General features: G+C 36.4%; 2 protein-coding genes across 2 annotated transcripts; one reads left to right on the top strand and one right to left on the bottom strand.

Moving 5' to 3' along the window:
• Positions 1 to 2292: 2292 nt before the first annotated feature.
• Positions 2293 to 10437, bottom strand: LOC136808204 (arylsulfatase B-like). Its single transcript, XM_067064741.1, has 8 exons — positions 9848 to 10437; positions 9135 to 9294; positions 8710 to 8822; positions 8284 to 8463; positions 7673 to 7924; positions 7218 to 7353; positions 6701 to 6979; positions 2293 to 2982 (listed from the first exon to the last, which is right to left on the bottom strand). Exons 1-8 carry the CDS (start codon positions 9941 to 9943, stop codon positions 2642 to 2644), a joined length of 1557 nt encoding a protein of 518 aa, XP_066920842.1. The 5' UTR covers positions 9944 to 10437; the 3' UTR covers positions 2293 to 2641.
• Positions 10438 to 13886: 3449 nt separating this feature from the next.
• On the top strand, positions 13887 to 24974 carry LOC136808199 (sodium/potassium-transporting ATPase subunit alpha-like). Its single transcript, XM_067064736.1, has 13 exons — positions 13887 to 14094; positions 17205 to 17306; positions 18751 to 19077; positions 19221 to 19406; positions 19632 to 20018; positions 20240 to 20547; positions 21559 to 22058; positions 22238 to 22411; positions 22604 to 22792; positions 22941 to 23332; positions 23764 to 24029; positions 24244 to 24437; positions 24606 to 24974. The coding sequence occupies exons 1-13, from the start codon at positions 14062 to 14064 to the stop codon at positions 24632 to 24634; spliced, it is 3087 nt and encodes a 1028-aa protein (XP_066920837.1). The 5' UTR covers positions 13887 to 14061; the 3' UTR covers positions 24635 to 24974.
• The last annotated feature ends 1710 nt before the right edge of the window (positions 24975 to 26684 follow it).

Genomic DNA, 26684 nt, shown 5'->3' with positions numbered 1-26684 from the left:
TTTTCAAGTGAGTCCAGCTCATCACCTTTCATTAGCTCATCCCAGCGATAAATTACATATTTCCGTTTGTAAATTCTCTCTTTGATCAATTCTTTCAAATTCTCACCAGCATAGTTATTTAATGTCACAGGATTGAAGACGTCACGTACAGAATACTCAATAGCCCGAAAGAATAAAAAACAATTGTCACTAACATGCACTAATCCACCACGATCCCGGAGGTCAATCCATTTGTTTTTGAACTCAAAACATTTTGCTTTCTTCCCAGTGCTCCATGTTTTGATAGCTGCAATAAATTGTTCCCCCTCACTGCCTTTTCGTTTGTAGTACTTTTTTGCTGAGTGTGCAATAAATCCGGCAACATAATTCACAATATTCTGCTCACGATCATCCATTTTCTCTCTTCCATTATTAGATGCAGAGGATGTAGTTGATGATGACTCAGGTATGTATGATTCGATGTTGGCGGTGATTAGCAATTCCAAAAGTTTTGAAGTTAACCTGTAAGTAAGTATATCAAAATTTACCACTGTCGATATTTCCTCCAAATGCGTTAAGTCAACTTTAGATTCGTTTGAACTAAGGTATCCATAAAATCTTTGCCACATGAGTTTTCTTCCCTCTGAAATAAGGGACGTTGTTGGGAGAGAAAGTTCGATCATGGTGTAAAGTTTCATTGTTATCTTTAAGTTAAACATATGAGAATCTGATAAATTTGATAATATATTGGCTAAAGTATCTTTTCGTTTTTCAACTATTTCTTTACTCCCAATGAAATAAGACATATCTTCTTGCAAGGTAATGACAGCTTTTCGCCACAACTCATCAGACTTAGACTCGACATCCTGAGATGTGAGCTTCAAAACAATTTTAGGCAGTGTTTTTTTAGAATCGTCTGAAGCGCCAACTTGTGCATGGATTAAGTTCAAATTTGGATCGGCTCCACTGATAATTAACTGAGCAAGCTCATCTGGAATGAAGTTTATTATAACCTCATCTAAATCATCATCAAAAAAGTCTTCATTAGCAGTGGTAACTGAAGCAGCAGTAGATGTGGAAGGAATCTTACTCACGGCAGACATCCTCATATCCCCCTTCTGTTTTTCCAATTCCTATCTCTCTATCTCCTTTTCTATTTTCTGACCTTCTGAGACTTGTTTTCTGATTTCAACTAACTTTTGTATGAATTTGATACTTCAAATTCAAACTTTCTCCAAATATCGACCCGACCAGGGTTCGAACCCACCAAATGAAAGATTCTCTGATCAGAAACCCAGCGCGCTATCCGTTGAGCCACACTTGCACAGCAGAATACAAAATTTGTAAATACTTATAGAATGACAAAAAAGACGGGGGTAATGTTATTATAATATGGGTAAAAGTACCCCTTTTTTAACCTGACTGAAATTCGAGCCGTTACTAGCAACCCTGCGGGGCCCAAGGCGCCGAGTATGCACCCGGCACAGTGACAAGCCGTTACTAGCAACCCTGACCCTACCTAAATGATAATAACAAAACCCCCGTCTAATCGGATTTTGAAAATGCGGGTCAAAAAGTAGGATGAGGATGTCTGCCGTGAGTAAAATTCAATGTGGAAGTAGATTCAGCCATTTTGATCATTTTTTCAAAATTTCTGAGAATTCTGTAATGTTTTTTTTTATTCGCTGACTCGGCAAAACAATTGTTTTTATTGCTGAGTCGGCAAATTGATTGTTCTGTCTTTCTGTAAATATGCGGAAACCCTGTAGATACATATATTGTATTCGTAAAACAATAACAATAGACCTGATCAGATCTAACTAAGGTGAAACAATGGTAGGACGTCTTGTTTTGGTTATAAGTCTTTGATTAGATTGACACAACGTGTGATTAAATTTCTCTTTTATTGGTCTTCAGAGGTTGATATGCACCATGTTCTTTGAAAACTCAACCTCTGATACTCAGGGTAAAGGAATTCACATCGAACTCACAAACCACGTGTCTGCAAAATTCGTATATTGTAAAAAGTTTGGTTTTAAAGAAATTGTTAGAAATTTCAGTACAAAGAAGTTGAACGTCAGCTTTGTGAAAAAATGATGATGCAACTTGTGTAGCGCAAATCTTTTTTGACTGGATTTTTCTAATCGGCGAAGAGGAAATCTTACCTGACCTTTTCGATTGGTTTGACTTGCTGAAATTTCCTAAAATCCGATATATCGCGATTAACGAAGGTGGCTTTGTCCATGGACATATAAAAGAGTCTTATAAAACTCTTTTTTATATGTCCATGCAGAAGATTGATCTCTTTTTTTTCTGTATTTTTATATTACACTACACCAAATAACCCGAAAGAAGTACATACAACGAAAGTACAAAAAGTTCAAAAAATTACAAAAATTACTTATAAAGTAAAACATATGATGAGTTGCAAAGTACCGATACATATTTCCTGCAAAAAAGTATGAAAAATTACAGTGATGAGCGCTAAATTGTGTTTTGAAGATTACTTCATGAAAGATTGTTTCATATCTTACTTTTATCAAATCAAACTCAATATTGGTATTGTCTATACTTAGATATTACGGGATGTTAAATGAAGGAGAACTTTAAATAATTCCAAAGACTTTATGAAGAAGTTAATAATTTTTCCGTTCTCTGATCGTTATTTCCATGGCATCCATACAGGGTATTGAGTGGCAGCACCAGGTGGGTACATGAAATTGTCGGGGTTAGCATCAACATTCTCTGCTGGTTGTTTGCGTGAAGCTACGATGACCCCATTTGTTCCATCCTTGTATTCTTTCAATAGACGGTTCAACTTTCCAAATTTTGCAAGTAAATTTGAGCGAACATCATTATATTCACAAGGGTCATCGGACAACTTGTATAAGCAAGCTTTGGTGCGGCAATCATCAGGTGATGAAGGTTTGGTATGAATAATTCCACATAAATCCTCGTTGACGTCATTTTCTGGTGGTACTTGCCATGTATCGTCTGAGTTATCTGAAGTTGAAAAAACCATAAATATTATAACAACGGTGTTCTAAACAAAATCTCTCTAGATGGGCGGCCCCTCTTCTTTAAGGGCTCTGACCATAGTAAAATTTTTCATATTTAGCGTGTATAAAAAGTATTTTCTAACTGATATAACCAACAAATCTATGGCATCAGTGGCGTTGTGGCATAATGAGGAAGGGAATATTTAGTGGATAAGAGTAGATATATCTTTGATGAATGGAAAAAGGATAAACAGGCCCCGCCATGGTTGGGGTCGATTAGAAAAATTTTGAAAATCGACTGCCAAGAATCACTAAATAAAAATATACAAATATGACACTGGCTAGAAGAGCGAAAAGAAACTTAAAGAAACAATGTGCAATACGAGCAAAGCGAGCCAAAAAATTGATGTTTTATAATTGCCCCGCAGAGGCTTTTGTTGCTTCACGTAGCGCACTTGATCGCCAGAAAAATATTCATGTTCAGATTCAGATTCATGTTGTTTCTTTCGATTTTTTTCGTGATATTTTTTTTAACTTTCATGCATTTTACACAGAGCATTTGTAAAAGCGAGAAATCGAAAGTCCCGTCTGCACTGCCATAACCCAGAGTACCCTATATGGATATATTGCATGCGCCGAAGCAAAATTACGGCAAAAAAGCAAGTCTCAAAAATCGCAAAGTTTCCCAGGTCTTGGGCCGGTAATTCAGGTCTTGGGCCGGTAATTCAGGTCTTGGGCCGCTAAATCAGGGCTTGGGCCGCTTACGGAAAAAAATTTGCTGCGCCGAAAGCAATTTTTCAGAGAGTAAGCCATGCGCCAAGAAGTGCCAAAAACTGGTACCAACATTGAGTTTCTTACAAAGTTCTTCTTTCTTACTACGTTTAGTGGTTGAGACATGCCAATGAGAATATACTATGACTATAACATGAACGGATTCATTCTCGTGGACATTTGTAGCGCAGTGTTACAGCAAAAAATGGTTGAGCATGGGGAGCAGCGAGCAGAAAAATGTAAACAGAAGCGGAACAAAAGCCGAAAAACAATGGTTTATGGAGTATTTGATGCTATTTTGTAAATAATTTTTTACGTCAATATTAAAGCTTTAGCAAACTTTGAAAATGCTGTTTATGTCACTGTGCCAGAACGGTACTTCGATGTGTATGTACGCCGAAGATTTTCAGCCTCATATTATGAACAGACTCAAACACTCTCTCTACTAATACCACCACTGCACACTGTACCGTGTTGATGTTGAACGCAGGAGCGTACTTTGCACTTTGCTCAAATCAAAACTGAACAAACTTTTTGACTTTTTAGAACCAGACGTCCAATAAAATACAAACACAATGTTGTACCTACCTGTGAAGTGAAAAGTTTTTAACCATGATGAAGGTGGTGGACACGGTATCTGAAATTCCCTTGGCCTTTATTTTCAAAACATATGGATTGAAGACAAGTTGTTTTTATGGGAGCGAAACAAACACACTTGTTGAAATACAAAGTCTATATACTTTAATTGGATCAATTTATATTTTGCAGGAATTACCTTTAATTAATTAGGCCCTAATTCGCATTATTTAAATTTGGCAATTCTTCAGCCATTCACATTGATTAATTCCGCATAATAATTTATTCTACCATTAATTTATACTCACGGTTGGGCACATCCACTATCCACAAAATTTAAGCTTTTTGCAAGGACTTATTTTCGTGTTTTCCCACGTTAAGTTATTTTCAAAAAGTTATAAAATAAGTTTTGGTATTTTTATGTATTAACAGTCATTTCGTTGAAGAATCTCCGCTTTCTTGCTTGCCAGTGCCAGGGAAATGGAAGTGGATTACAGCAATAGAAAAAATTGTGTACAGTGGTGGATTAGATGATGTTTTAATATTTTCATGGTGATTGATTTTCGCTGAAGGCCCCTTTTCAGATTTTCTTAGGATTTTACTTTATGGTCTTTCGTAAATAAGAACAAAGGCTGTGAAATCCAGGAAATTATTAATCCCTGAAAATTAATACCTTTATTAAAAGTAGCTGATTCAACTGCCAACTTTGAGAGCAACTATCAAATTCATATCTTTAGTAACCATGAAGAAATTTTATTCTAACTGAAAACTTTTTGCAGAAAAACATATAAAGATTGTTAAAGTTTTTCAGATAATTTTCAGTAACCTTTGATACAAATAAATTATATCTACAGTATGCCACCAGTCCAAAGTTACTTAAATTTCAAATCAATTGACTGAAATTGTATTCAATTTCATTTTGGAATTCACCTTTAATCTGCATTATGTATTCTTTATGGGAGGGAAGCACTTTCAGTTTCACAGTACAGTACACATTCTTATGTTTGGGTTTTCAAAAGTGATTTTTATCTGGTGATTGAAGAAAATCAACTTTGATATCATTCTAGTTCTTAACATGTTGCGAAACCTGTAATGGTTTTAATTTAGGTCACTTTGCATCAGAAAAGTGGGTTTTTTTTGGATAGACACTTCCGTTATGTATGGATCTTACTGAGAAAATTTTAACCACATCGGTTCGCGTTTCTTAACTTTAAACAGTTCTAGTAACATTGAGCACTTTTTTGGTAGATTCATTTCACCAATTTATAGTCTGATTATGATTCCCTTGCTCTCTTCATGGCTAAGTTCCTCTGGGCAAATATCTGCTATCGGCGGGGAATTCATAGCGACAGCTACTTGCTAGTTTCAATATTGTTGTCAGCAAATTGGTCTTGGGGTGCAGTTAGATTTTCATTTGATAATGCTATATTGTACGCATAAAAAACTTGTAAATTAGCTAGATTTGAAAGAAGTTACCATTTAACTTTATTGCGAAGCGAGAAAAAAAATTGCAAGCATCGTAAAATCATCTCAACAAAATTGGTCCTGGGGCGCAGTTTAAAGTATGATTTTTAAGATATTGAGACGTTTGAAAAAATCTCTTTTGGCGCCCCTTGTTCTTCGGCGCCCTTCAAAAAGCTCCGCTGGGGGGCATGCCCCCCCTGCCACAACGCCACTGTATGGCATGTTATACATTTTCTGTTAGTCCAACTATTTCTCTGAGTCTGAAATTTAAAATTTTTAAAATGAAGACTTTTACGAAGAAGAGTATTTCAACTTTGAGTACCTTATTTTCGGCGAAAAAAAATATTTTGAAACAATTTTTGTACTAAATGGTGTATCTTTAAACAATCTAAAAATAGTTTTCGGTAAATTTTTGTAACTCAATTTAGAAAATTTAACAAGGGTTAATTATCCATTAAAACTAAGCACTTTATATAAAAGAGGGTAATGATGGGTAAAGACAGTTTTTTGTTACAAGTGTAAAGGAACTCAAAACACAAGTTTTTTCTTCAAATCTCATAACCGATCTTTTGACTATATCAGAGCCCTTAAAATAGAGGGAATTGACAGAACTGTTGTTGTCAAACCTTTTCCAATCCCTTTACTTGAAGTATTAATTTATAAGCAACAAATTATCCAGAACAGCCAAATGATTCTTGTACTTGACCGAAATCGCCCCCGTTACCCATGTGTCGGGTGTTTTGGGAGCAGTCGACGTGACTCATAAAGGGAAGAGATCGCATTGCTTAGAGAAGCAATGCTACAGTGTAAAACCATGAAATTCTACCTTTACGTAGCTGTTTGAAGGTCCTTATTATTGTTACTTTGACAACAAAAACAAAATAAAAACCCTCGTTGAAAGAAGTGCTTACTGGTATCATCTTTGACAATCTTCCATACACCATTGTTGTCTTTATGGATCAAACCTTCTTGGTTACTACGGTAATTCAAAAGTATTGTATCTCTTGCTTCATTCGTAGCTATGCCTTGAATACGAGGCCATTGGTTGACACCATTGATTGTATTCGGAAAGCTGTTTCCGGTCAGTGCAACCAAAGTTGGCAACCAATCGGTAACGTGAAAGAGATCATTGAATACTCCAGGATTTGTCAAAAGTGGACTGCTGATAAACGCTGGCACGCGAATAGCACCTGAATATGTCAAGCAAATGAATCGATAGTTTTAATGTAAAAGAATAGTTAAAAATTAGAACAATATCTTCATTGCTTGATAATCAAGAAACTCTATATCTCTCCGAAGATTGATAATATTATGCATCAATGATGTAGCTAGGGTTTTAAAAGTTTGACTTTAATTGGTTAATTTTGAATCTTCAAGTTTTGTTGAGCAGAGAAGAAATTATTCAGAAATATCAAATATAAAAATTACCTTCATACAATGTTCCCTTTTCTCCTCGGAGCGGATAGTTACTGGAGAGTTGTCCTCTGGCTTTTCCACCATTGTCGGAAGAAAAGATTATGATGGAGTTTGCCAACATATTTTTTGCCGACAATGCCGCTTCAACCTGTCAAAGTAAAAGAAAGTTTTTTTTCTGAAAAGAATAATTTACGAAGTTCTCGGAAGAGATGAAATATCGACCTCCTTCGTATTTGAAAAGATGGATTGCATGGGCAGAAAAGCGGGCCAGCAAAATATTGATAAAAATTTGCTGGGTCCACATATTTTTTAATATTTTTTGCACTCTAAGAATTGCTCACTCGAATGTAGCATAAGAATTTGGTTTATAGTCAGCCAAGCGAAGTTAGAAAATAGAAGTCTCTTAGCTCTCACAATTCTCCCTTCTTATTCGAATTATTGAGAATAAAAAATTTCAAATGTTATACCACTCCAACAGCATCATCCATGCACTTAATCATACCAGCCATCGTCTTTCGATCAGGATCATTGATAACTCCATCAAAATGCGACTCACATCCTGAGCTTGATTGCAAGGGTCCATGTACACTTTGCATGGGAAAGTATAAGAATAATGGTTCGTCAGGTTTGGTGGTGTCATGGTTTAAGATGATTTGACGTGCTTCTTCTGCATACATTTCGGAGCTGTAATCGTTTGTTCCAATGTGTGTCAGGTCAGGCTAAAAAATTTCATCGAATTTCTGATGGTTGCACGCAATCACAGATCAAATTCTCAGACATGACCTTATTTTTATGAGATTGAAAAATTAATGAACAATGAATTAGGTTAGGCAAATTTAGGCTTATTGATTACTAACGGGGGTTTCGAATAAAAGGGGGGTCAGAAATTATACTTCCAAACACCCCCAAAATAAGGTAATCATTTGCTAAAAACAGGTTGTTTAGAGCAGTTCAGCTTGTGGTAGGTGAAAACATTTTCAAAAATAGATAATAACTGGGTGGTTTATTCGGGACCTTAATGTATTGCTGTTTGAAAGTTGGGGGGGGCTTTTGCTCTCATCGCGGATGGGGCACTTACCGCTAAAGTAGCCGTACTTTCGATATCACGGTGCAAATCCAAACCAGAATACAGAATACCGTTCCGCCTTATGGAGGAGTAGTGCGTCTCATAATCGGAACCAGAATTGTAGAAGCCGAAGAAGGATTCAAAATCTCTGTAAACAGGTGTGTATTCTTTCTGGAAGAAGCCAAGATGCCACTGAAAGTGATAGGAGTAGTGAAAATTTGAGTAGTTGAGTAGCTTTGAGTGGTTAGAAAGTAAGTGAAAATAAGTAGTAATATTTGGGAGATTGGGAGGTTTCTTCTATCCTATTCAGAGATAATGAGATTTCTTTACCCGTTAGAGAAAAGTCGGTTCAAATAGGTTCTCTGGAAAGCTCTTTTGGTGGAAAATATCAGACCAGCTTGATTTAACTACAAACATAAATAGACAATTTAAACCTACCTTTCCAACGATGTGTCTCCTGTAATTTTTCTCCTTCATATAAGTTGGTAAAATCTTTTCGTTCAAATCGATACCCCATGGTTCTGTGTGTTGGATGACACCCTCCTGTGTTCCTTTTGGTTACGAGAAAGGATATTGTACATTATCATTTTGACAAGTATAGTGGAGTCTCCAAACACACAAGGGGAACGCGAATTTGTTCGAGTTAAGGGGAGTTAAGGTTCGAGTTATGGAGGAAGATTTATAAGACATTGTTAATAGAAAGGACCATAAAACTTGTTCGAGTTGAGGGGGCATTTGAGTTGAAGAGACTACACTGTATCACTTTTCAGGTTTCAGAGTCATCGCAATACTTAAGTTTGTGATGAAAACTGTTTCCCTTCAATACTCAATTCAAAACAAAAGAGATGGCTGAGAAAACCTACCTGTATAGATGGGATATTTTCCTGTTAACAGCGCTGATCGTGTCGGAGTACAGATGGGTTGAACATAATAATTCTCTAATTTGACACCTGCTGCTGCTAATCGGTCAATGTTTGGTGTGTTGATCGTAGAGGAACCATGGTAACCGACATCACCCCAACCCTGGAAAATAAAAAAAGTGAAATGGAAAGTGAAGCTGATGCACCATGAACATGCTTCAAACTACTTGAAAAACAAGTCAGCAGTGTATCCATGTTGACGTTGTTAAATCTTTTGTGATATTATATCCAAATACCCTAAAATACGAAACAAAGATGTGCATACATCTTTCAGCTGCCACACCCCTGTCTTCTTCTTTTGATGTGTTAATCCTTGGTCCGTGCAAAGTATAAGAGTAACGAAAAATATAATAGAATTCCCCAATTAGAATTTAAATGCGGTTCTTGTAGTTATAGAACTTCTTTCACACTGAAAAAAATTGTTAAAAAAACATCCCGATCTGAAAATGCCAGGAGTACCATGAAATTTTATCCCCAATACAAAGCTCGACTCCATCTGGGAAGTCACTGTAACTTTAAGAACCTACACTGGACTTCAACAATCTTTTAACGAACTCTCACTGCGTCGTGGGGACAGGGAGTAGTTGCACAGTTGTAAGATTTTTATGAAGAAGCTTCTATTAAGAAAAATTGACTTCATGAAAAATAGTTCTCACCAAATCGTCTGCCAAGATGAAAACGATGTGTGGATTGGATGCTCCACCAAAGTGCACCAGACAAAGAGCAGTGATCACGCTGCTACACAGAAACATACTTCAAATAATGTTCGAAGATACAAATGTTTCTATTTCACAGTTTTTGAATGTAATACTGTTTGAATTTCCACTTTATTATTTCAGAAGGTTGAATAGACTGTTTATACTGTCAGCTGGACTATCAAAAAGTGGCACGATACACGATGTCACGAGCAATTTCAATCAGCAAAGTGAAAGAAAAACGTCGATTAAACCACCGCAAAGTAACGAGGCTACAAATATTCAAATGTGACCAAATCCAATATATGTTACCAGAAATAAAAATACTGACGTTCAGATTGTTATAAAAGCTGCTGATCGAACGACACAAGACGGAGATTAAGATACACGATAGAATTATGAACTATTTTTACTTAGTGTTCTAAGTGCAGCCTACAATACTACAGTATGTTGTATCCGTTGCGATTGATAACAAATCCTTACAAAATCCTGCCCTTTAAATAGTGTATCCGTTAATCTGAGATTCGATCTGATTGGTTCGTTGAAACAATGAAACATTTTATGACATGTAGATGCTATTTTCGGTGACGGGAATGTGAAACAATACTGGAGCATGAGAGAGGAAGAATCTGCAAAAAAGATCGATATATTATAAAAAGGCGGGCTTAGTGATTTAGAATAATTAACTCTTAAGCCTATCAGGAAAATCTGGCAATCATGATCATCATAATTGGTGAATTATATCAAGGTTTTATCCTCATTATCTAGCTAGTTGCACAATTTCTAAAAAGGGATGAGTGCGTATATAGTTTCTTGAATTTTGAATAATGTCTAAGAAATATGAGGGAGGTGAAAAATTTTTTCCCGTCAAAATATCATGCATATTACCATTACCATTTCAATTCGACTCTGTTAATCACTCAAATTGGGAAAGCAAGAAACTTGTCCACTTAACATGGAAGTTCTTTTAGCTTGAGATTGAAAAAGATTGAATACCACCCTTGTAAACTAAGATGGATACAAATGACCTTTTGATACGAGCAGTCAGTCAAAGACCCTACAGGAGGTATGAAAGCACGTCAAAATTCACAAAGCTTGGGCTTAGATTTTAATAAGCTTGAAAAAATAAAACAACTTTTATTAGGGACCCGGTTTTCTTGAAAGTTAGGAGAGGATTAACTGAGTTTTTTACACAGGGTATTTTTTGACCTTAGTAAAGATCATTTTGATAGCTCCAAAAACGCGTCACCAAAGCTTTTTTTTGGAACACCTGGTGGTAACCTAATTGAAACTAGCCATAAGTTTCATTAAGGTGCCACCGCAGCAAAACAAACACATAGAGTTGAATTTGCGTTCAAAAAAAATGATCTTAGCCCTACAGTAATTTTTGTTAAGAGTGACCTCTCATCTGAGAGGAAATTCTTTCAAATGCTAACAAATGTGTCAAGGGAGTGATTTACAGTCTACTTAGAGTGACATCCGTACCATTGCACATTTGTTTAAGTAAGTAAGTAAGTTTGCGACCGCAGTTGAGAGCGACCTGAAGGCTCCCTTTTCGTATAGCTGTCTACCCGAAGGTAGGGAAGGGCGCCACTCCTTTCCCTGGATTTCTCCACTTACCCTTGATCTGTCTCTTTAGTTGCTGAGCATCAAGCAGAGAGGCATCAAGTACCATTTTGGGAATCTTTGGTATGACTCGGCTGGGAATCGAACCTACAACCTTGCGCACCGTAGCTGGATGCTCTACCTTTATGCTACGGTCGCTTTTGCTTAAGCTTAAATGTATACCAATTTTATACATGGTGTTCTTTTTGGGACTCATTGACATTGAATGTACCGTATGGTCTATTAAAATAAAACTATGAATGATTATTCTTCGATTAGATTTATTAACCTAAAAGTTATGGCCTATTAACTAAGTTGTGTCTGCTTTTCCAAGAGGAAAAATCACTTCTGTAAAGACTATATCATTAAACGATCAGTCTGTGGTGATAGTCAGAACTAAAATCAATATTGGCTTTGATTAATACAATAATGACCGTTTAGTGAGGGCTGTACTGAGAAATATTGCCCGAGGTCAAGAAACGACCGAGCTTGCGAGGTTGTTGCGTTGACCGACGGCAATATTTTCAGTACAGCCCGAAAAAAAACGGTCATTATTGTATTTGTTAACCGTTTCCTTCAGCTTTGATTGATTTTTAGCGCTTTATCCAGGAAACATAGCGAAATAAGGCAGAAAAAACAAGCGAAAAGAGATAAAAAATTGCTATAATTTCTGATGTCAGAAATAAAAAATGAGAGAAATGATGTCAACGCATTGTTCATTTTCCTTTGAAAAAGTGACGTCACAATGAATTTTCCTAACGACGGGCAACTCTGGACAATGTAGGCCCGTCGTCATGCGAAAAGAACCAATTGCATTGCGCAAAAAGTCGTGTAGCCCGCTTCGAAAAAGTAACCGGTTAACAATAGGATATAATTTTGTTTTACAAATTATTGAGAACTTATTCCTCTTAGCCCTATTCGTACTAGGGGGGCTGTTTCTGTTCGGGGGTGAAACTATTGTTAATAGCTCCTGAAATAATAGAGAGATTTTGACATAAAATTTTCTGTAAATGCCTAACTTTTATTTAGCTTTGAAAAAAAATGACACCTATTCACACCTCGAGCATGATGACATTTCTGACAGTGAGGTGTCACAAAAATTGACACATTTGCAATACAAATCTATTTTCAATGTCAAATATAACGTTTAAACCGTACTTTATTGAATACTTAGGATAAAATAAGTATTTTAGGCAACTTTTTTCTAAAGCTTTTGATTGCATTCAAAGGCTATTCAAATTACAAAAAACGAAGGAGATTCTCGGTTTTTGCTCACTTTGGGCATGACGAGTGACGTCATCAAAAAAACTTTTTGTCAAAAGTTACCTTATATGACAAAATCTCGTATATGTATATGACACATTTTATCTAAAAAGACCAACTAGATCAAAAGTTAAGGGGAAGTACAGGAACAGCCCACCTAGTTTTGAACCGCCCCTAAAAGCCTCGTATACAACTGAGAAAAATCTCAAATATCTTATTTATGTAAAATATATAAAGTTGGTCTTATAAAAAAAAAGTAAAAAAGTTACCCCCAACCTCGCCCCACTGTATCCAAGGCGTTCCAAAACCAGACGATTAGATCACAGGGTATGTTTGTATTTCTATTTGTTATCTAGCGCTATCCAGCAAGTATCTATCTATCATCATTTCTATCTATTTGGACGGAAACTTCTTATCCATAGAACATTTCAGAGTTATTATTGGTATCCTACCTGCGATTTTGAAAAGGTCGGCGATTCGGACTAAAGAAGGATTGTGTACCACATAGTACGTACGCACTAATCAGGAGAGGGGGGTCTTCTCAAAAGCGTATGCTTGTGTACAGGGGGAGGGGAGGGGTCAAAGGAAAATGTACGTACGCAGAGAAAATTTTTCATAGCCCTTTTTCGCTTATTGTTTATTTGTCGACTTTTACGGTTGTTATACGCATCAAGGAGAAGAAAAAGTTTCTTGATAAACATTGAGTTTCATGTATGAAATAATGGTCCGAACCAAACAATTTGAATTCGAAATTTTCTTCAACCGAAGGATAGGAGGGGGTGAATAAAAAAGTACGTACTTACCAGAGGGCGGGGGTATAGCCATTTTGCGTACGCTTGCTTACGTACAGACAGGGGGAGGGGTTACTCGATTTTCGACATTTTAGTGCGTACGTACTATGTGGACGGCCCCTATCCCTATCTAGGCTGCTGGCATCCACTAACGGATTTGTGCTTATACTACCTGGGGTTTTGTAGAGGTCTGCGATTCAGACTAATCCCTATCGGGAACTCTCGGCACGGCGGTAGGAAAAAATCTCCCGGCTGCCTAAATTTCTTAGGGGCATGGCACGGGCGGTGTGGTAAAGGCGGGCGCTTACCTTTATTAATTCTAACCGCCCAAATTGATTGACAGGATGGTAGGGACAAAAGGATTGTACCAGTGCATGCTGGGTGATTATCGTTTTTCTATCCACAATGCATAATCGGCTTCCTAATATGGAATAATCTATCACGTGATAGTCCGATTTGCAAAAGTATCAAAGCCTGCAAGGTGTGCCAGATAAGGTTTGCAAAGATCAAGGAAAAATGGCGGATCCTGAGCTGCTTGAAACTGAAAAGGTATGTTTTCCCAAATCATTATGATCTCATATGTAAATGAAGTTTAATGGCTGATGTTTTGATTTATAACAATCTTGGACTTAATTAAAGCCTTGTTTTGGTTTAAAATAAACGTGTTTACCTTGCTTTCGTTCAAGAAACAAGACTAGAAATACAATTTTTTTTATGATGAGGAACACGTTTTATAAGGAACTTAAGCTGAAATTAGTTACTCTTATCCATGAACTCATAGCTTGATTTTAAATCTACCTAGTGATAGAATGATGTTGGGCTTAAAAAGAAGAAATTATTTTTAGATTTACTGTTTTAGAAAAATGATGATATTCTGCCACATCATCTTTTAGTGAAAGATAAATTGTGTTGACTGATAGGACCGTAATAAATCAAAATCTATTACATAAGACAGTACTTCTGTCTGTCTTCATTTTTCATTCTTCAACTTTCAAGAATGTTTCTAAGATCAGATGGGGGGAGGAGTACTCGATTTCGAAATGACGGTATGTGCCGCGCAAAATCTGCTTTTCGTACCCTTATACAGTGCAGTTCGACATGGCTGAAAAGGTACCCTTTCAGTGCATCTTTTCATGATTTATCCAACCCTTATAGTGCACTATATTTTTCAGCTGTACAGTATACTGCGTGGAAAAAGAAGCTTGGGAAATTTTCAGTTTTAAAGAAAAACTGAGAAATTATTCTTGTCAGCTGTAATTATCAGACAATAGAAACTTTTTCAAACTAACGAGAAGTAAAAACAATTCTTTTTATCAATTATTTTGAATTTGTTTTAAAATTCGACCCTTGCAATCTCACAGAAACACGCAGTGCATTTGGAATGCTGAAAAACCCCACCCTTAAGCGCGGCACATGACGTAGGCTAGATCATATGAGTGCCCCCCGGCTTTTATCAAATCAATTTCTCTGTTACAGCAACAAGTTGTTCACTATTATCTACTCCCTTTCTCTGTAACTTTCAAGACTGTATAATTTTATACACACTGAATGACCAACAGGATTTTGAGTTTGGCCAACAGGGTTTCATTTCAGTCGGACATGATGTCTGATTGACTTAAAATATTTATTTGCAGCAATGATAAATACTTAGAAAGTGATCAAGACATACTGTCCAGTTTACTGTCCAGGGGCGTCAAATCCTCACTAATATGTGGTAGTCAAAAAAATTTAGTTATAAGTCTCATTCTCCTGATCAAATCATGCTGTTTTCAATGTGGGGGAATTAGGGAAATTCTTCAGAAAGTGGGAAATTGTGTTAACGATTTTTACTGGGAAAATTTTGTTGCCCAACCGGGAAATTTGATAATGTATACCCTATCTTTCTTGATTTTTATCCCTTTTTTTTCCTAGAAAACTTTTTACCGTCAACTGCTCTAACTTGGGACGATTGGTCGAAACATGGGACTGTTGATATCCTGCCTGTGTTTTCACTTGCCGTTAAATCTCTTTGACAACAAATTTGTTTTGATAACTCCACCAAGTTAATCAATCATACTTTCTGTCATAACATGTCACAATAACTTCCACTGATAGTGTGCCCTTTTTAACTTTTTTGTTTTCATTCAAAATGACCGAACACCGATTGGAGAATTAGAACGCCCGCATCCTAACCACCTATCGCTCGATAGGATTAACAAATAACGAGTGTATAACTTGCTGCGTGAGTGACGTCAAACGCTCCTCATCGTTTTGCCACTAATTTGGTCTTCTTCGTTCCAGACTTTCGTGTGTGTTCCACTACGGATTTTTTTCATATTTTGATTTAAACGCCTACTCTGTGCGAAAGAGAAATCGTGTATTTTTTGATACGCCGCTTTTTAACTCAAATCAAATGACTTTGGAGGTTTGAAATGGTGGCCGAACGTCAGAACATCCCATGTTTTGTCAGATAGTCCCAAGTTAGAGCAGTTGACGGTAAAAAACTAAACAATTTAAAGTCTTATTGAAAAGAATGCTGTAGACTTCCTGGATGCAGCCCTGTGAATTCAGACAAAATTTTGCCGACCTAGAGGTCATTTTAGGTCGGCAAAGACAAAATAGGAAGAAAATTAACGTACTAACAAATTCAGCTGCTCTATAATTGTGTTATTGAGTTTTATGTTTTATAAAGAGAATGGAATGGGGCACGTTTATCATGTGTTATCAAATGATAACACAATTAGATTAACCTAACAAATAATATTTTTCCTCTTTAGGGCGGCTTTGCCGACCCAAAACATTTCTTTTGTCGGCACACCGACCTAGAGTGTATATTACGTCGACAAATAAAAGCCGACTTCAGCTCATGTTACGTTGGCTTTCAAGTCAGCGTTGCCGAATGCTGACCTCGATTCACAGGGCTGTGGATGGTACTAGGGATGAGGCATGTGCTGCCCAACTTTAAAACCTCTCCTCCAAACCAGGAGTGAAAGGGGGAAAATCGGGAAACTTAGAAGTTTATGACAAAATTTGACTAAAAAGCAAAACATCTTGAATTTTCTTTTTCTCCAACCCTAAGTGGTTTTTATTTTTCAGCCCTCACATGGATACAGAATCTTCAAAAAGACACCCTTAAGGATAGCACATACCTGTACCCTTTCCTTGACTAGGTACTACCAGGTAGAAACCATAGATTGAAAGATTGATCTCTCTATCACGGTTAGCATGGACCCTTTCATGCTAGGGTAAAGGAAACATTGGCTGTACTGTACATTGGCTTCAAAATGTTGAAAATAAAAATGATATTTTTTAAAAACTTTCAAAAGAATGTCTCAGAGAATGGAGAGTTATAAAAAGGAAGAAAAACCAAGTACAATAATCAGATTCGACAGCTAAGGCATCCAGCTTCACAGGAACTTGTTGTGTTAGATTTATTATTCATGTAAGGCTTAGTTTAGAAGACATTGAGAATTACAAAATGTTAATATTTAAGTAAGCCTTTGACTAGAGAATGGCTTAAAATAAGACCATGTAAATGTAAATGAAAGAAAAATGTAAGATGATGTTTATCTCATTAAACAGTTAAAATGTTTTCAACTTATAATGAAATATAAAAAAATAAAAAAACTTTGCCTCTTTCCTGAAAAGGCTCAAATTTTGAAATATTTTATTTATTTCAGAGTGGAAAGTCTGACAGCTACACTGTTGAAACTAAGCCAAGCAAATCCAAGAAAGACAAGAAGAAGGATGAACTCAATGACTTGAAAAAAGAATTGGAATTGGTAAGTATGACAACACTCCTATCTATACAGGTCAAATTCTAAAGAAGAAGCCCGTTGGGCGTGATAGCGCAGCAAAAGCGAAAAGTAACGTGTTGAAAACGAGCATGCAAAACAGCAAATGACATCATTGACCTCATTGACATGAATCAAAGTGAAGACAGGAAAAAAATTTTCAAAATCACCGAGAGTTACTTCTCATTGGTTAGACGCTTGAATTTTATTGAATGGTCTCCTACCGACCGGGCCTACAGAATAGGCGCAGGTTTACCCGGTTGAACACGAGTTTCAAAAATCGTCAATTTTTTACCCATTTTTTGCCTTTACAGTTTTGTTTGTAACGTTAGTCTTTGGCCAATAAAATATTTAACCAGGCCTTAGCAGCGGACCCCCCTCGTGAAAATGTCTTAAACTACATTCAACTTTCCAATAAAATTCTAGCCTGGAAATCCAGACTCAAAATTTCAGAAAAGAAAATCTTTCCTCAACATACAAAGTTTCTAAAATTTTAGAGTGGTGTGACTAAAAAAGTCGGGTACAGTTTGCTTGATACTGCCTGTAAGTGAACCCTTGTTGACAGACTATCAAAACTTTGAAAACCCAGGCGGACACAAATATAATAATTAACCAATTAGGTGCACTCACATATGCAGGGAGAAAAAGCCGTAAAGCAGAAAAATAATCTTAAAAAAACTAGACGGTGAAATAGTTTACGGTCTGGATATCCATGCTAATAAAATTCATGTGGTTATAATGTGAGTTAACAGTTAATGTGACAGATCCAGAAATGACCAAATGACCATTTTCACTGTTCACACGTTGCAACCATGAAAAATGTTTCAATCTAGTTCAAATTTACCCATGAGCTGCATTTTAGTGTCCATTAACAGATTCCAGAGTCAGTTTATATACTTTAAATAATTATGTGAGTAGAGTTTGAAAAATCAAGCCACCAACCGTTTAATGCGACAAATCCAGAAATGACCCATCACCCACCACCTGTCGACAGACAGAAAGTTGCAAACGAAAGGCCTACCGCTTCTTAGCGCTGGGCCAAAAAGGCATAACAGAATTCTTTAGAGACAATAAAAGTCACTTTTTTATAATTTAAAGTCTTTTTATGATTCAGAAAAGTATTGTCTGATAACTGGACGCTAAAAAGACATGAAAAAGGTTCTACTTTGGGTGTGAAAAGATCTTATTCAAAATTACCAACAAAGGCTGACATTTGAATCTATAAAGGGTTAAGTGTTTTAAATACCTTTTGTCTATTGATTTTAATCTGCAAACAACTACATTTCAACAAATAAATTGTTAATTGAACAAGACTATTGACCTTTTCGCCTTTCCATCTGCAATCTTAAATTGTATGCAAGAAATTTTTGTCCTGGTCATATATCATAGGAAAATATATGCAATAAGATATAATTAATTTAACTTGTTTTAGACCGAACATTCATCTGATTTGGATACGTTGTTGAAAGACTACGAAACCTCATTAGAAAAAGGTTTGACAAATGAAAAGGCTGCTGCTAATTTGGAAAGAGATGGACCCAATGCTCTGACTCCACCCAAAACAACACCTGAATGGGTGAAATTTTGTCAGCAATTGTTTGGTGGCTTTTCCATGTTGCTATGGATTGGTGCTATCCTTTGTTTTGCTGCTTTCACTGTACGCTATTTCCGTGAAGAAGATCCTGCAATGGATGAGTTGTATTTGGGTATTGTGTTGGCTGTTGTTGTCATCATTACTGGCTGTTTCTCCTACTACCAGGTTCGAATACTTTTACTTTTCTAAACACCTATTTTAAAATTCTACAGTTTAGTTAATGTCAGGTTAAACAAAAATATATATAGTATTTTCAAGAGTTTAGCAAGGTTTAAATTGACTTGATTTTAAAAACTCTTTATTTTTAGGAAGCTAAAAGTTCAAAGATTATGGAAAGTTTCAAAAAGATGATACCCCAAGAAGCTACTGTTTTGAGAGGTGGAACCAAACTCAACATCAATGCAGAAAATTGTGTTGTTGGTGACATTGTTTTTGTGAAATTTGGTGACAGAGTTCCTGCTGATATTAGAATTCTTGAAGCTCAAGGATTCAAGGTTTGTGTTCATAGCTTAAAAATGTTCACTCCTCGAAGATTTCAAAAAGGTGCATGAAAAAGACCTGTTTTCGCTTACTAGTCTTCAAAAATCAAAGGGTGTGTGAATTAGTATCCACAAAAATTGATGGGGTTAAGGCCTGCAATTTCCAATACAATTCAGGTATGTGTGATCAAACTTGCTGAGTTTAACAGATACTCATTTAACTTTTTCAATATATTTTAGGTTGATAATTCTTCCCTTACTGGAGAGTCAGAACCACAAAGCAGAACCCCAGAATGCTCCTCAGAAAATCCTTTGGAGACAAAGAATTTGGCTTTCTTTTCTACTAATGCTGTTGAAGGTACTGCAACTGGTGTGGTAATCAACATTGGAGACAATACTGTTATGGGACGTATTGCTAACCTTGCATCTGGCTTAGGATCAGGAAAGACACCAATTGCTATTGAATTAGAACATTTTATCCATATCATTACTGGTGTTGCCGTGTTTTTGGGTGTTACCTTCCTTATCATCTCATTGGCTCTGGGTTACCATTGGCTAGAAGCTATCATTTTCTTGATTGGTATCATTGTTGCTAATGTCCCGGAAGGTCTCCTTGCCACTGTCACTGTAAGTTGTTATACTATGTATCAACAGAACATTTTTTGCAATTTGACACTAATGAATGAAATTTTGACATTGCCAACCATCTGGTTCCTAATATCATATTGGAATATCTTACATAAAGAAAAACACCAAAATAAAATGTTAAAATACTGAGGAAGTGTCAAAATAGTTCAAGCAAAAATAACATTTTGTATTAAACTTGCTGTCTATTGTTAACCTTTTAGGTTTGTCTGACCCTTACTGCAAAGAAAATGGCTGCAAAAAATTGTTTGGTCAAGCATTTGGAAGCTGTTGAAACTCTTGGCAGTACCTCTGTCATTTGCTCTGACAAGACTGGAACCCTTACCCAAAACCGTATGACAGTTGCTCACATGTGGTTTGATCGAATGATCATTCAAGCTGATACAACTGAAGATCAGTCTGGAATCTCCCATGACAAAGGATCTGAAACATGGCAAGCCTTGGCGAAGATAGGAGCTCTGTGTAACCGTGCTGAATTCAAAGATGGGCAAGAAGATCTCCCCATCCTCAGGTATGTTGATGGATACATATTTACCCCTGTAGACTATAATAATTTTTAGAAAATTAATATGATAGGCCCTTGGACTGAAACAAAGAATCCATAAAATTTCCCTTAACAGATAACTGAATTTAAGACTGTTACTAGGCGAAATTATATTATAGTGCATATTTTTTGAATATTGAAGAAATCAGCAATATTGTCACTGAAATTAATGACACTACAGTTTAGACATGACAATGCAAATGAAAGTAGGTCAAGTGGGTTGTAGGTTGACAATTACTTATATCTAAAACATCTAATAACAATGAGAACAAGTAAGAACGTAAGAATACTTAAGATGGTGATAAAAGCATGAAATTTGGCACATATGATCCTTAGAGGGTCTAAAACTTAATTTTAAACAGTAACACCAAATTTTCCTACCTTGCCACCTGCCAGATGACATCATCAGGTGGTTGGGCAAAAATTTATTTTTTTGAAAATATTCAAAATCTCATACTTTCAGCCGAAAGAGCATGAAAAGCTGATAAAAATTGAGGTATAAAACATGCCATGAAAATCTTCCTATCAAAAGTTATCAAGGTTGAAGGTTGATCGATCAGAAGGAACTTCGATTTTTGACATGGATTCATGTATAAAACACCTAATTTGGTCATCTAGCTCCTGAAAAGGCTTATGATGACGTCATCACAAAACTTTCAATCTCCATGACTTTTGATAGGAAGATTTTCATGTTTTATACCTCAATTTTCAATTTTCATCAGCATTTCATGCTCTTTCTGCTGAAACCATCAGATTTTGAATATTTTCAAAAAATTAATTTTTGCCCAGCTACCTGATGACGTCATCTGGCTGGTGGCCAGGTAGGAAAATTTGGTGTTGCTTTAAAATTAAGTTTTAGACCCTCTAAGGATCATCTGTGCCAAATTACATGCTTTTATCACCATATGAAGTATTTTTGTGCTAACAGACCTCACTATGAATGTTATACCATTATGTACAATTATCTCAAAACTTCAGGAAAGAATGCAATGGTGATGCCTCTGAGACTGCTATTTTGAAATTTGTCGAGCTTTCGGTTGGTGATGTAATGGGTACCCGATCCAGAAACTCCAAAGTTATTGAAATTCCATTCAACTCAACAAACAAATACCAAGTCTCCATTCACAAACAAGAAAGTGAAACTGACAAACGATACTTATTGGTCATGAAAGGTGCTCCAGAGAGAATTTTAGATCGATGCTCCACCATATTGTTGCAAGGAGAGGAAAAACCATTGGATGATGAAATGAAAGAGGCTTTTAACGAAGCTTATCTTGAGCTTGGTGGACTTGGTGAACGTGTCTTAGGTTTCTGTCATTACTACCTCCCTGAAGACCAATTCCCTGCTGGCTTTGAATTCGTTGCTGATGATAAAGCCAATTTCCCTCTTGACAATTTATGCTTTGTTGGTTTAATGAGTATGATTGACCCTCCAAGAGCTGCTGTACCTGATGCGGTTGCTAAATGTCGAAGTGCTGGTAAGCATGTTACCGTTTTGTACAAATGGGAGTCTATCAGCTTTTACCTAATAGTATCAATAGAAACTCTTTTCCACAAAATTATAATGCTATATACTAAGTTCAGTCACACCAAATATGCTGTGGAATGAAATGAGCTGGTCTTGATGTTTAAAAGTTTTCTCATTTTACTTTTAAAGGAATCAAAGTTATCATGGTCACTGGTGACCATCCCATCACAGCAAAAGCTATTGCTAAAGGTGTTGGTATCATCTCGGAAGGAAACGAGACTGTTGAAGACATTGCTCAACGTTTGAACATCCCTGTTAGCGAAGTCAACGCACGTGATGCACATGCTGCTGTCGTTCATGGAAGTAAGTATTGATTGCTGTTCATGGGACATTTTAGCACTCTAGTTTCAGGATTTTGTCTTGACGATTAAACCTGATTAAACGGCAAAAAGTCCAATTAAGCAGTTTTGGGAAGTTTTTAAAAAGGTTTTTGTGCTTCACATCTATTTTCAATGTTTTTAACCTTTCTTTCTTAACCTTATTCTCCTTTGGCAGCTCAATTGAAAGATTACTCACAAGAAGATATTGATGATGTTTTGAAATACCACTCTGAAGTTGTCTTTGCCCGTACCTCACCACAGCAGAAACTGATCATTGTTGAAGGATGTCAACGTCAAGGAGCTATTGTTGCTGTTACTGGTGATGGTGTCAATGACTCGCCTGCTTTGAAGAAGGCTGATATTGGTAAGTGAATTACTTCCAGTAATCTTGCTCTACTAACTTTGTTGCCCTACAAACGTGCTCTAACCTCTATGAAGTTCTCATGTTGGTTAATTAGGAGCTGCAGTTTAAAATTGACTTCAAGGATCTAAGCGTAGTTTTCTGTAACTAGGTGTTGCTATGGGTATTGCTGGATCTGACGTCTCCAAACAAGCCGCAGATATGATCCTTTTGGACGACAATTTTGCTTCCATCGTTACTGGTGTAGAAGAAGGACGTCTCATTTTTGACAACTTGAAAAAATCCATTGCTTACACGTTGACCAGTAACATTCCTGAGATCTCTCCCTTCTTGATGTTCATCTTGTTGAGTATTCCACTTCCTCTTGGAACTATCACCATCTTGTGTATCGATCTTGGAACTGATTTGGTACCCGCCATCTCTCTCGCTTACGAAAAGGCCGAAAGTGACATCATGAAACGTAAACCACGTGACCCCATCCGTGATAAATTGGTGAACGAACGTTTGATCAGTTTGGCTTACGGACAAATTGGTATGATTCAGGTAGGTGATATAAAAGCTAGCTCCTTGACATTTCCATTTTGTCTTGCTGTTGTTTGTTAGTGGCTCTGACTGCGTTAATAATTATAATATCTGATAGAATTAATAGATGCTGATGATGGTAAGAACCGAGTTACAAGTGGCCCCCAAAACGTAGGTTGTCATTAAAATGAGGGTTCTGACCTGTAGATTTATCAGAATTAGACGATTTTTGTTTATTTTGAAAGAATGATTGTCATACCTAAAAATGAGTATGTTTTTGATGGTTGGAGACGAATTCAAAATAACATATTTGCGTCTGAAGGACATATTTCAACACTAAAATTTGATAAAAATTGCATATACCTCACTCTAGCTCCTTAGATAGTGAAAATTAGGGCCACATACTGTAATATAAACCATTTAATATCATATTCCCGTTTTCCCTTCTGCAGGCCATTGCTGGATTTTTCACCTACTTCGTCATCATGGCAGAGAACGGATGGTTACCAACCTACTTGGTGGGAATCCGCTCCCAATGGGATGACAAGCAGAACAATGCAGTCCGCGATTCTTATGGTAGTGAATGGAGTTATGTTCAACGAAAGAATTTGGAATTGACTTGCCACACTGCTTTCTTTACCACCATCGTTGTTGTCCAATGGGCTGACGTCATTATTTCAAAAACCAGAAAGCTTTCTGTCTTCCAACAAGGAATGAAGTAAGTGTTATTCTTTTTTATTATTTTGATGTGCAACTCGCGAAGTAAAGAAATCACAACTAAAATAGTTTTCGATAGCTCATTCGTAACGCTTTCTTGGCTGAGCCTCGTTATCTTGCCTTTTCAAATGTCTTTCAATGATTTTGCCGAAGGCGTGAAGATAGCAGATATTTATTTTAAATGGTCTAACGAAGTCTTCATTTTGTTTTTTTAGCAACTGGATGTTGAACTTCGGTTTAATTTTCGAAACGGTTCTTGCTGCCTTCTTGCAATACACCCCTGGATTGAACGAAGGCTTGAAGCTGCGTCCACTGAATGCTTCGTGGTGGTTCTGTGGTGTCCCATTCTCTCTCTTGATCTGGGTTTACGATGAAATCAGAAGATACTTAATCAGAAAGTATCCAGGAGGTACATCTTCAATTTTCTTCATGGTTCTTAGCGGGCTCAGACTAACTTACCTTGAGTTGAAGATTTTTTCTGGCTTGGGTATTTACCTCATGTGTGATTATCTCTCATTATCCGTTTTCATTATCAAATTGTTCAGTCTTTGAACTAAGTTTTCATTTCTATTTTCAGGATGGGTCGAGCACGAGACCTATTATTAGGAAACAACACACGGGTTAACAGAAAGTCGGACTTTGAACTTGGACATGGAAATGGAAAACATTCTCTTTTTTATTTTTCCCTTATTTTTTTCTAACTAGTTCTATTTTTTGTTAGAGTGCATTGTATAAGCACTTTTCCCTACTTTCTTTTATTTTCGAAGATACTTACTTTTAGCATACAAAATCTTGTTTTTGTTTTTATTGGCAGAAGGTCGACACAAAGCCAGTCTTTGACAACCTTTCTTCAGATATAAATGGGAATTTTTCCCACCATCCACTAGTCTGAAAAATAAAGTTTACGCATAATTAGACTCGAAATAATCTCCTCACAATACAGTAATTATTTTTTGATCAACAACAAAAGAAATCCATTTCCCGAAACAAACTCCCTTAAGGTGGTCGTTAACAAACTTTTTGAAAATGTCAAAAAATATTCAAATTGAAATATCTCAAAATGTATAAATGACATATTGTTGAAACTTTGTATGATGGTACTTCATTATTATGTTGTTCTAAAAATAGAAAAAATAATAAAAAATATCAAAGACGGGGGTCATGACGTCACTTCTAAAAATAGATTCGAAAATCTCTTGGCAGAAAAATCTCAGCAACCAGAAGGAGTTAGCTTTTGATATTTGGCAGTTATGTTACACTAGTGACCTTCTGTGATCTGAGTGAAAAAAAAATTTGAAAAAAATAAAATCAGGGGGTAAAAACCCAAAAAACTGTTTTTTATAATTATAAAATTAACAAAACATTTTTTTAAAAAACTGTTTCACTCAGATCACACCTTTCCATGAGGGGAAGCTGTGTTGAAAATTTCATGCCAATCGGACCATCCAATCCTGAGATATTTCCGCCAAGAGATCAAAAACCCCCGGTTTTGCTGTTTTGCGTAAACTGGCCTTAAAACTATTTATTGCTGTAAAAAGAGGAAAAAAAAGCTTTTAATATGGGATTTTTGACATATTTCAGTTGAACTTGATGCACTTATCCAATTTTCAATATAAGAAAGAAAGTAAGGCCATTTTTTTTTGCATGTGTCAGCAAATTCATGGCTTCGCCTGGAACCCTGAGATTTACCGCGAACATGCAAAAAAGTTGCGTAAACCTTACTTTTGCCTGCGAAAAAGCTAAAAGTTGGTGAAAAGTGATTGAAAAATATTCCCTAACCTTTTCATTGGTTAAAGTAACACATTTTATTGTAGAAAAGCAAATTTCCATCCCCGTTACTTGAAATACAAGCTGCGCTCAAGTCTAGTAAAGAGCACTTTCACTTTCACTTTTGCGAAAACCCCGAAATGCACCATTATCAAGTAAAAATGTTCCTTGGAGTTTTGAGAAGCTCTTTATATAAAATGGAAGCATTAAACCATCACTTACTACAAGAAAATAAGCCATGAAACAGTTATTCCCTTTACCAAAAATCCAAAACTTGAAGTTTGACTAGATTCAAGATGGCGGGTTTGTTTTGATTGTCATAAATCCGGAACTATTAACAGTACCGGTGTAAAATTTTCCGGAAATGTTCTTTCTGGCTCTAAGTAGCGACGTTAAAAATTCAGAGTCGCTCCAAGGACCAGAAGAGCGAATATTGCGGTTTTCGTGACGGGCGGCGGGGTGGGTGGTTAGGGCGGACCGCAAGATCTGCTCAGGTAGGTGTCTAAAGACCTAAATTTTTCCACTTTCCTCTTCTTTATATCAAATAAAACTTTGGGATATTGTTTAGTAAGGTTCAAACTTTAATTTAAACCAAAAATTGAAAAATCGACCCAAAAAAAATGATCCTATCTCAGAAGTGTTAACGACCACCTTAAGGGCAAAGGTCCTGGTACATAACAAGCCGTGTTTCCATTGTTTTCAAGAAATTGTTTTTCTATTCCTTTCCATTTCTCTGTTATCAAATTCACGCTAAATTTGAATAATTGTATTCATTTCCCGAAGACACTGGATAACCAACGAGCTATATTTTCATCGATTTCTCATGCTCGAGCCTTGTCCGCAGGAATGACATTATTGTTCACTCTCCTTCCTTTAGTAAACGATTTTT

The sequence above is a fragment of the Clytia hemisphaerica genome, unplaced genomic scaffold (genome assembly GCF_902728285.1).
Source record: "Clytia hemisphaerica strain Z4C2 unplaced genomic scaffold, Clytia hemisphaerica genome assembly, whole genome shotgun sequence".
Classification (NCBI taxonomy): domain Eukaryota; kingdom Metazoa; phylum Cnidaria; class Hydrozoa; order Leptothecata; family Clytiidae; genus Clytia; species Clytia hemisphaerica.
The sequence above is the reverse complement of the archived record's forward strand: the minus strand, read 5'-3'. Positions and strand labels throughout refer to the sequence as shown.

Excerpts from the sequence above, each read along its gene's own strand:
- LOC136808204 (XM_067064741.1), bottom strand. The coding sequence starts at position 9,943 with ATGTTTCTGTGTAGCAGCGTGATCACTGCTCTTTGTCTGGTGCACTTT. Across the intron at positions 7,925-8,283 it reads AAAGTACGGCTACTTTAGCG|CCTGACCTGACACACATTGG; the intron begins GTAAGTGCCCCA and ends GAAATTTTTTAG. Across the intron at positions 6,980-7,217 it reads AAAGGGAACATTGTATGAAG|GTGCTATTCGCGTGCCAGCG; the intron begins GTAATTTTTATA and ends TGACATATTCAG.
- LOC136808199 (XM_067064736.1), top strand. The coding sequence starts at position 14,062 with ATGGCGGATCCTGAGCTGCTTGAAACTGAAAAG. Across the intron at positions 22,412-22,603 it reads TGCTGCTGTCGTTCATGGAA|CTCAATTGAAAGATTACTCA; the intron begins GTAAGTATTGAT and ends CTCCTTTGGCAG. Across the intron at positions 24,030-24,243 it reads GTCTTCCAACAAGGAATGAA|CAACTGGATGTTGAACTTCG; the intron begins GTAAGTGTTATT and ends TTGTTTTTTTAG.